At 37.4% G+C, this 11,512-nt stretch overlaps 1 protein-coding gene across 1 annotated transcript in view; it reads left to right on the top strand.

Moving 5' to 3' along the window:
- The first annotated feature begins 1,966 nt into the window (after positions 1–1,966).
- MME (membrane metalloendopeptidase) overlaps positions 1,967–11,512 on the top strand; it is a 54,004-nt gene continuing 44,458 nt past the window's right edge. Inside the window, exons 1-2 of the mRNA XM_026057772.1 lie at positions 1,967–2,127; positions 3,571–3,606. Of these exons, the coding sequence (XP_025913557.1) occupies positions 1,968–2,127; positions 3,571–3,606 (196 nt within the window). The 5' untranslated portion in view covers position 1,967. The remainder of the gene's footprint in view (positions 2,128–3,570; positions 3,607–11,512) is intronic.

Genomic DNA, 11,512 nt, shown 5'->3' with positions numbered 1-11,512 from the left:
GCATCACTTTTTAAATTAGGCTTCAAGTTTCAGAAGATTCTGGGGACTGGTCAGCATTTAGTCAATACGAAGACATTTTTTGCTCCTTATTATGACTGGAAGTGAGAAGGGTGTAATGGTTAATTTGCTTTTATATTATCTGTGATTTTCTAGTTCACAGTTAATGCAGGGCCAGTTTCTCTGAATAGCTCTCACCTTTATCTGTTTGTGTGATATTTCAACTCTGCGTCTCAGAAACCACTTCCTGACTGGACCAAAAACTTACTCTTTAGAGCAAAATAGTGGCTTATCAGGAAAGGTCTAATGTTCCCTATAAGCTTGCAAAGATAGAGGCTGGCCAGGCCTTGCAGGACTCCAGCCTCCTGACCTACAGAAGACCTATGATTCTGGGACCACCTATTGCTTAATGCATCTCGATGTCCTGAGAGTAGTGACAAAAATGGAGAGGAGACACTGAAATAACAATGTTCTCTCATTCATTTAAGTAAATACTGTTGCTTTGAAAGGGTCAGGGATCCACTGAGCCAGGTACTGCACAAACTCGTGGAATACAAAATCTCTCTTTACTTAGGTCCATGAAACTGAATTATCTGACATCTAATAGAGGTGTTCATTAATAAACATACACACTTTAATTATATGTTTTTTTCAGTGGAGCAGCTAGCTCGTAAGGTGGACATTAAAGATTGAAAGAGCTTATTGAAACTAAGGAATGGGAATCAGGTAGAAGGTGCAGAGGAAAAGCAAGGACTAGATATCTGAAAGAGCATAGGAACTTGAAAAGACAAAGGTGAACACAAGGCCAGCAACACACAACTTAAAACAGTTTAAAATAGCTGTAGTTCGAGTCTTGGACCTGAATGTATGATATGTACCAGCTTGAGAAGGGTTCCTTTCTTACTGCTGCTATTGCTGCTTACAGAAAATGGGAAATAAAGGGTGTGATGAATACAAGAGGACTTAAATGCCCTGCACCACTGGTTGAGCTTCCTGTGAGTGAGCCTGGTCAATATAGGTGTTTCCATTATTCATCCCAGTGGAACACTCATATTCTTCCCTGTGGAATGGAAAAGACAGGGGAAACTCCATCTCTGTGAATGCTGTGAACTGGAACTGTCAAGAATTTCCATTTGTTGCTATATGTATAGGAACTGGAATCTGTATCAGCAGAGGAAATGGTCTGGTCCTAAGCAAGTGAGAGTGTACAAGGACAGGACAAAGAATTTTAGAACAGCAGTACTGAAAAAATAGCCAAAATAATCTTTACAGAATGGCAGAAATGCTATCTCAAAATCTACTACTGCATATATGTTCTGTGAGTGAGCATGAATGAGCCTGTTCTCACTCCCACCAGTTCTGGATGTATGTATTGTGGTTACTTCTAATTTACATTGGTCTAACCTCAAATAAAGAGGACGTGGTCATACTTCTTTTAAAATCAGCGTAAAGACTCATTATCTTCAGTGTGAATCTGACAGGATCTCAGCAGAGCCTGTTCCCCCCCCCCCGCCCCATTTTTAGTGACAGCTTTAAAGCTACAGTCAAGAATTGCTTACATGATTTTTAAAATGACAGCAAAGCACAATGGCATATTTTGACCTTTGGCATTAGATCAGCAATTGTGAGATTAAGTTAATTTTTATTCAAGCAGTAAAACTTGCCTTTTGCTTGCCTGTGAACTCCTGTACCATTGTAAAAGAGATTAAATTACATGGGCAAGTATTAAAAACAGGTGTTGGTTTGCTGGCCTTCCTTTTGCATTTGGTGGCCTCTTCATGTGAAGGAAGCATCCCTAAGTAGTACGTATCTGTATATTTTTAATTTCATGACTGACATTCTTCTGAGTGTTATAAAGTAGTAAACTTTGTTTTTGTAAGCCTCAGAACTCACTCAGGAAACATCTTTGTTACTGTGTAGTTGAGGAAGTCCTCAGTGAATTTTCCCCTTTCTTTTTCAGATTCTGGGTTATGGGCAAGTCAGAAAGCCAGATGGATATAACTGAAATGAATACTCCAAAACCAAAGAAAAAACTGCGATGGAGTGCCGTGGAAATAGGGCTAGCTGTTGTAGTGATTCTGCTAACTATTGTAGCTATCACAATGATAGTTCTGTATGCAACATATGACGGTGAGTACATTTAAACTGTCCTCGAATTAATAAATGCATTTGAATATGAAAGTATTTTAAGAAATTACACAAAAATGTTTTAACAAATAAAATCCAATTGTTTGAGTAAAAGATAGTACTGAAGTTGCAGTATATTAAAAGGTGTTGGAAAAGACAGTATGTTGCATGGTATATATAGCTGCATTACAGAAAACATTCAGATAATAGAAAGTATCTGAGTTCAGCTGAGAATTACTCACCTGATAATACAATACTGTACCTTACCTAGTATATAAAATTAGATGGTAATAGCTGCTCCATCATAATCATATTTCATATATATATATATATATCTCACTAGACAGTATGACACAGTTACCTGAAATGTAAAACTGCATCCACACTTATTGCTGGAGATTGACACAAAACTGCTTTTTTCCAACAGGGATTCTATAAATTCATTTGTTCATGAAAAGTTGTGGTAAACAAAATATCTGTTTGTTCTGACTTAGCTATACTTCTGTTTGCAATTAGAGCTTCAGTAAGCAAAAAACTCTACAATATACCACACTCTTCTGAAGAAAACCAAACTACAATGCGTCCTTCATATTCCTGTCCATATAAGAAAATCCTATTTTTTCCTATCCTTTTTCAGGATATTGAGGCAAAGACTCTTAGTGAGTATAGTCATACTAATGGGTTTTCTGATTCCGTAGTCATATCAAAACATTTGAAAATAATTCATTTCAGGCAGAAATACTTTGGTAATTTTTGCAAAATACAATACAGAGAAGCTGATAATTCACATTTTGGATCAAACTAGGCAGTTTCATTACATTAGAAATGAAATGCTTTGTTTCATTTTAAAGTACTTAATGATTTTGTTTAAACTTTATTATGGTCTAGTTCAATTATAGAATGGGAAAATGCCATTCTGAAATGAAAAATAAAAATTGTTGTATTTTTAATTTCTCAAAAGGAAACATTTTCATATTCCTGAACCTTGTGTTTTGTTTAGAAGACTTCAGAGTGAATGTCTCAGAATTATCATATAATTCCCCCAAAATCTTCTCATTGTAGTGAATTCCTAAATTCAAACTGAATTTGCAACTGTCTTCAGTCCACATGAACTGTTTTTCTTCATATTTCTTATTTTTCATAAAAATAATATTTTGCCCAGCTCTAAACTGAATGACAAACATTTTCCTGTGATGACTACAAAAATTCCACATGATGGTAGTCACCTAGCACTGAATGACCCTAAAACGATGAAAATGATGTTATTTGTAAAGCCTGGTCCTATAAATATTCACTTACTGAATGTAAGGTGTGCTTTTTTCTTTATCTTACTGTATACTACAGTTAAATGCAATTCTGACTGTGTGAGTGAAAATAAAACTTAGAGTAGCATTTATTACATTGAGTTTCAGTAGAAATTAAGGGCATGATTGTCTCCTTTTTTAGATGGGGTCTGCAAGACATCAGACTGTATAAAATCAGGTAAGAATGAAAATATATACCTTCTAAATGGATATACTTTTTAAAAAATTATCTATTATCACCATGTAATGCTAACTGCAAACAAATATGGCAAATTGAGGCATGAGATCTGCTAACCCAAACAATTTTCTTAACATATTTCTACAAATGTAAAATCTTGCAATGTGATATTATCAGATCTGGCTGAATGGCAGAGCTCAGAGGGTTGTGATCAGCGATGCAGAGTCTAGTTGGAGGCCTGCAGATAGCAGTGTCCCCCAGAGGTCAGTACTGGGTCCAGTCTTGTTCAACTTATCAATGACCTGGATGAAGGGACAGAGGGCACCCTCAGCGAGATTGCTAATGAGACAAAACTGGGAGGCTGGAGAGGTGGGCAGAGAGGAACCTCATGAAGTTCAACAAAGGCAAGTGCAGGGTCCTGCACCTGGGGAGGAATAACCCCATGCACCAGTACAGGTTGGGGGCTGACCTGCTGGAAAGCAGCTCTGCTGAGAAGGACCTGGGAGTGCTGGTGGACAACAAGTTGATCATGAGGCAGCAATGTGTCCTTGTGGCCAAGAAGGCCAATGGTATGCTGGGGTGCATCAGGAAGAGTGTTGCCAGCAGGTCGAGGGATGTGATCCTCCCCCTCTACTCAGCCCCGGTGAGGCCACATCTGGAGTACCACAGCTGGAATACTGTGTCCAATTCTGAGCTCTCCAGTACAAGAGAGACATGGCACTACTGGAGAGAGTCCAGCAGAGGGCTGCAAAGATGATGAAGGGACTGGAGCATCTCTCTTATGAGGAAAGGCTGAGAGAGCTGGGCCTGTTTAGCCTGGAGGAGAGAACACTGAGAGGGGATCTTATCAATGTGTATAACTATCTGAAGGGAGGGTGTCAAGAGGATGGGGCCAGACTCTTTTCAGTGGTGCCCAGTGACAGGATGCGAGGCAACGGGCACAAACTGAAACACAGGAAGTTCCATCTGAACATGAGGGAAAAACTTCACTGTGAGGGTGACAGCACACTGGCACAGGTTGCCCAGAGAGGTTGTGGAGTCTCCTTCTCTGGAGATATTCAAAACCCACCTGGACGCGATCCTGTGCAACGTGCTCTAGGTGACCCTGCTTGAGCAGTGGGGTTGGACTAGATGATCTCCTGAGGTCCCTTCCAACCTCAACCATTCTGTGATTCTGTGATCTTACAAAGTCATCAGGGTCAGGCTAGTTTAATACTACAGACTTGCCAAGGAATGTCACCAGCTGCAGAAAATGATTTAATTGAATTAGAAGGTGGCTCTTCCCCCTCTCAGTCAGAATTCAAGTGGTGCCATGGCATGGTGCTGAGAGGCTCTGTCATGGAAGAAGGTAAGACATAAAGAGAAAGTCTTGATCACTGATAGCCATTAAAGGTGCCTTGCTACTGTTTGAGGAGATGCAGTATTAATCTTAATGTCCAGGAAAAAAAACAGATTTCATAGTCTGCCAAGGTAACTTCATACTTCAGTAATAACTGCATAAAAAATTCTTGCTTATATCCTCGTCTAAACTCTACTAGAAAGCTACTAAAAAGCCTCAAAGAAATGCTGAGCTCCATATTACATATCCTGTCCCTTCCCCTTCCCCTGTAGTTCTCTTATCCTTTCTGTTTTCTTCTCCCCATCAATTAATGCTGGTCTCCCTTTTTTGCCCAATCTACTTTTAAATTTCCCCATTCTATTTACAACACTTCCCAGTGGAATCATTCACTAGTGGTGCCCCGGTGTAGTCCATTGTCTCAGTACCTGCATGTTGCTGTCTGCATAGTCTAGATATCTCTTGGGAGTTATTTCAGGTGGTAATCACCATGTCTTAGTTACGCCTCCAAGGTTTTTCTCTGCCACCTGAAAGCTCATACTGTGGTTTGAAAAGTGATCAAATTAGATACCTAATTTGATTACAGCTTTTTCAACCTACAAGATGCCCATTTTCAACATAATACTTCTCAACTTCTTACAACTTTTCGACTCAGTACTTTTGAAAATCTGTTTAAAATAAGTTTAGCTAAACTCTTTACCTAATGATTAATGAACTCAAAAAGGAAAAGTGGTAAATGGTTTGGAGTAATAATGCATAATGTAAACTAAAGAACTAGTAAGACGTGATTAAATTAATTAAGTGGAACAGTTTTATTCTTTCATGCTTCCATTCAAAGTTTTAACAGCGTGCAAAGATTTAAGAGGATGAGTAAAAATACTGAATGCTAGATTGCAAATACAGAAGTAAACTCATGAAAGGACTGCAGTAAGGACACTGATGGGGGAAAATGGCAAGTTTACAAAGGTATGTAACAGGATGAAGAAAGAACTTTTTAAAAAAAGGAATATAAATTGCCTCAATTCAGCAGAGATAGTGACAAAATACAAAATGAGAAGAAAGGGTAGCTAGACTAAAACTTCCCCAAATTAGAAATGTACTGTGTTGTTCTAATACCATAGTCTCTTTTCATTTTTCATGAAATACATCTGTATTTTATCCACACATTTATCTTCATTTATTATTATCTGCCCTGTATTCTACAGATTATCTTATCTGAACATTGAAAGAATACATCTTAGAGAAAGGGTGATAGTTCTGTCTCAAAACATGTAAAATGGCAGTTTTGCTATGTGGTGCTATAAATGTATTCTATGGAAGTGTTTTCTAATGACAGGAAAATGAGCCAATTGACATAACGGAGCTTTCTGTAATCCATGTTCTGCTGTCCCTGTATAGGATATATAACCTGATCCACTGCAGGCAGTGGAACTATTCTTGTGAGTAAATACTACTACATATGCAAGAACTGCACATTCTGGTTTGGAACAAATAAAACTTCCAACAGGGGAAAAGACAGCTCTTGCATTTTACCAGGTATTAATATTTGATATTTATACACCATACTGTAAACATTTTGGGAGGCAGCCAGTGTGCCTGAGTAAGTTTTAGCTGTGGGACTATACCTCAAATAAGATACAAACACATGCAAAAGCAGTGATGCCAAATTGGAACACCTACTTCTGACCATATTATAATCTGTAGAGTTAGTATGAGTTTCTGCCTAGCAAGGGTCAATTATCAGAAGCAGCTAAAAATCTGTATGGTCTATCAGACTGCTGTAGCAATAATGTTTTTGTTTCCTTTACAACAAAGGAGGCAGTTACGATCAGGGAGCCACCACATGAAGCTCAGATGTGCTAGCCATTACAGAACTCTAATTCAGTTCCACATGCTGCATCCAACTGTAAATGTTTTAGAATGGATAGCTCAAAGCAAAGCTGGGAATGACCAGTTTGAATTTCAGATTGCTGAAATATTTGTTAACTGAGCCAGGAGTTCTTTGTCATACCATGATATAATGCATTTAAGGTAGAAATTGCTATGAAAGTGCTGGGCTTCCTTCATGCTTACATGGCCCCTAAACAAAATATAATTATCAGATTCTGTTAAATGGGAGGCAACTGTCGGTAAGGATTTACGCACCTAAAGGACTTGTTTGATTAATGGCCACTGGTGTGAGTGGGTTCTCAGCTCCAGAATCAGAACCCTGCGAATCAGGGGTCCAGAACGGTTAGCCAGCATCTGCTCCGGCCATTCAGTGCCCAAAGAATTTTGCAATATAGTTCAATGAGTTTGTCAGAGTTACATCATTTAAATCAACTTTAGTATAAAAAATATAAAGTGCTTAAACCCAAGAAATAACCTATATTATTAGTGTTTAATAGTATTCTTAACTAGGATGAGTCCACAAGTTTAATACTGCTTCAAGTCAAGATTTCATAACAGTTTCATGTTTAATTGGAACTTTTCTTCCAGACAATGTAGGATAAAATGTAGGCAAAATTATATAGCTAGAAAGCTAGAAATATTAAGTCTGGAAAATATACTGAAGTCTTTCAAGAAATATAATTAGGAGTAGACATTAAGGGAAATGGTAATGCCTTAAACCAGACCTGAACAATATTAGAACAGTTTTTGCAATGAATTTCAGAAATTTGCAATAGCTACAAGCCACTGAAAAGAATAAAGATACTAAGAGATTGTTTTATATTACATTTAATAGAGGAGTTTCAAATTAATGACCAGTCAAAAATGTAATCAGAATTTGACTGGTTATACCTAAGGTAAAATATCAGTAATTGCATGAAAATGTTATCAATGTTGGTGAAATCCACTGTACTGCAATATACGAAGATACTAGGTAATTTGTACATTTGAGCATTTTTTAAATACACTAACACATTCTCTCTTAATTTTCTTGAGCTTAGATAGGACAAACTGATGAGAATAGGGAATTTCAATATCTCTCATACCAATTTCACCTAGGTAAGCACTTTTTTTTTTTTCCCTCCCATATCCTCCCCAGGTCACTGGTTGTTATATCAGCTTGTATTACTTTATTTGTAAGCTATTAAAAGCAACAACTGGGAGTTATGATTACTGCAATAAAATTAATTATTAAAAGTAATTGTGACAAGGCTCTACATTCTTCAGTAATAGCTAGGAAACTGAATAAACAATTGAGAAAAGGAACAAACCCCAAAACTTGTTCATCAAAGCAATACGGAAGACTAATGAAAACTATACCATGCATTATCTGCATTTGTATAGGTATGAATAATCTGATATTATAATTAAAATAACAAAATATTCATCAGTCTCACACTGATTATTTCCAGAGCAAAAATGTCTCAGTATATACAGCCATGAACATATCATAAAGCTGCTCTGGGCACAGGTATCATCTCATAAATAACTTAGAGTATGTTCAGGATTCTGCACAGCTTGTCTGGTCCTGCTGACTTCAAAGGGGTGAGGAGAATACCTAATACATATGTTCTGAAGACCTAAGTGAAGGACTACAGTTTCCATGACTGAGCTCTCATATGTTCACAGTACTTAAAGTTTTGATTAATATTTGATTAGCATATATTCTAATTAATATTAGCTAATATGGACTTTAAAACAGAAATGTTATGATAATTATTTTTGTATCACAGTAGTAAGCAAGAAAAGTTGCACAGATGCTGACTACAAACAAAACAATCTGATTCCAAGGTTAAAGCAAGGTTTGATATTACATAGATTGTTAATAATTTGCCAGATGTACACAAGACAGGGATTTTTTCCTGTTTTTTTGCAAAAGTGACAGTGGATAAAAACCATCTTTTCTTGGCATCAGAAGATTCTTCCATGCTATCATTACCTTATGACAGAGCTGGCACACCACACTGAACAAGTCAGCTGTGATGTCCAGTCCTGGCTATTAGAGTCACTGTTGTTGGACTAACACATGCCAAAATAATCCAAGGGACAATGTTGCCCTTTCGATCCAGCCTAGCAGAGAGACTCATAAGTATACCCTTAAAACAGAAGAGTTTGATAATAATTACCAAACTACCTGTATTACAGCAAAAAGCTGGAGTTAGGACAGGAATAAAATGAACCATTGAAAACATTTATCTTCCCTTAAATGAAATAGGACAAACTAGACAAAGATCAAGATACCAGGGTTTACAGAATCACAGAGGTTGGAAGGCACCTCTGGAGATCACCTTGGCCAATCCCCCTGCTCAGGCAGGGTCCCCTAGGGCAGGTTGCTCAGGGCCGTGTCCAGTCAGGTTTTAATTATCTACAAAGATGGAGACTCCACAACCCCTCTGGACAACCTGTGTCAGTGTTCAACCACTCTTACAGTAAAAAAGTTGTTCTTATGTTTAAATGGATTTTCTTGTATTTCAGTTTGTGCCCATTGCCTCTTGTCCAAGTTTATAGGCAGAAAGGAAACCCCTTGCTCTAACGGACATGATGGTTATTGGATTTCTCAAGAACTGGTAAAAAAACAAGTGTCATACTTGGTGAAAACATGATTGAATTCCACAGTTTCTGGCTGTTGGCATGATTCTGTATCCTTCCAAATTGAAGTCAGCCTGCCATTGACTTCAGAAAGAAAAGAATCAGGTGCTAGACTTTGCACCTATTTCCATGGTATTTTTTAATGCTCCTTAGGCAGTCCAAAATTGAAAATGTGTTGTGTTCATGTTTTTTTCCATCTTCCAAACACTGCAACATTGTAAAACCATCAGATGTTGGCCTCAAATATAACTTTCCTAAGCAAACTGAGGATTCCAAGAAAAACAGAAAATAAAAAGCAAGTAAACGTAAATACTATAGCCTGCCTACACCTCTCATTTCCACCAGCGCAACAGACGTGGAAAATATTGAAAGTACTGGGGAAATAACTATAAATATTTGACTCACCCATGTGGGAGGAATGAACACTTGTAATCACAAGTCTCACCATTTACTAAAAATAATGTTTGAAAAAAGGGAAGGATGCTCAGTATTCTGGCAAATTCAGACATATCAGTAGCTGTTGCTTAGCTCTTGGCATCTCTCCCTTCCTTGACAGACTTAGTGCTAGAACAGTAGTGGAGAAAAGCTAGAAAAAACTAGTGGTTTAAGAATACAAAACGGAAAAAGGGCAGAAGGTTTAATAACAGCAGCTGGGAAACTGTCATCAAGAAAAGATTTAGCTTGAGAATCCCATGTCAGGATTAGTCAATGACTATGAGGTCTCTGACTAGCCACTTTAATAGGGTCAACAGAGATACCAAGAGGCAGTACTAGTTCTAAGAGAAAATGTGGAGTAGGTCCAGAAAATCAAATGTAGAAGAGATAGTAACTGCTGTAAATATTAGTGAGAGGATGCAAATGGTGTGCAATTATAATGAGTCAGGAAAACATAGGAAAACTTTCCTGACAAGAACTTAAATGGTAAAACATAATCATTAATTGTTGAAATATATTTGATTCAGCTGAGCCAACATATTTAATTATTACTGAAAATACATTATATTACTTAATTGTAGTGTCTAGATTGCAAGCAATTCCCAGATTTGTCTGCTGCAAGTACTTTGACTTGGGTCCACCTCTGCACAATAGGCATATTGTCCATGGGGAATAATAGGGCAGGGATGGTGTTGTGGGTGGATGTTTTTGTTCGGTTTTGCTATATGCAATTTCCAGAGCACAGAATACCAGCTCCAGCATGCATCAATTTGCATGGTATGTTTTTGTTCTCAGTGTTTCACTTGTATCACCAATTGAAAGTAGTGTCTAAATGTCTGTTCTAAACAATTTACTGTGGGCTATGTATTAAATGGTTTCTTGGATAAAATGTAAATGAATTGTATAAGTTTCTTTTTGTATATCTTCTAGAATACTTCTCATCATAGTTAGACTTAAGATGATGGTCATAAGGAATGCCAATCAGCTGAACCCCAGCAATCATGAAAATATCCTTCCAGAACAAAATTCTAACCAGCTTGAAAGGCACAACATACTTGATACTATTTCTAAAAGCCTTAGGGCCATAATGGCCTGGTATTCAAAAGCTACAAATGACTTTTGTGCCAAAACTGAGCAACCTCAAATGAGAAAATATTTGAATTTTGAGGCATTAGCTAAAAATTTCAGGTGTGTCAAGATGCATCTCAACAGGCTTGGGCCGAGGGTCTGGCTACAAATTAAGAGCTGTAACACCTTCAGCTGATGTAGATCAACCTACTTGCATATAATTTAGCAAAGACATACTGCTCTGTACCAGCTGTTCAGCAACTTTAAAGGTAAAAGGATTCATTATGGCAAACTAAGTCTGAATTTATGCCTTCAGAGGCCATAAGGACTTTTAAACTAATTTTCTACATTAAATACAATAACATTATATTTTAGCTGATCTCATCCTAAACATGTGCCCTTAACTTTACATACATAACAAATCATATAGATTCCAATTATGTACGTACTTTTAGGACAGGGATTTTAATTGTAATCCCCTAACACCTCACAACAGCATGCCCAAAAGCGGTATCCATACTTCACTTCTCAATTTTGAAAATTCTGAGT

The sequence above is a fragment of the Apteryx rowi genome, unplaced genomic scaffold (assembly GCF_003343035.1).
Source record: "Apteryx rowi isolate R43461 unplaced genomic scaffold, aptRow1 scaffold_140, whole genome shotgun sequence".
In the NCBI taxonomy this organism is placed as follows: Eukaryota; Metazoa; Chordata; class Aves; order Apterygiformes; family Apterygidae; genus Apteryx; species Apteryx rowi.
Note: the sequence above shows the minus strand (reverse complement) of the source record. Positions and strands in the feature narration are given on the sequence as shown.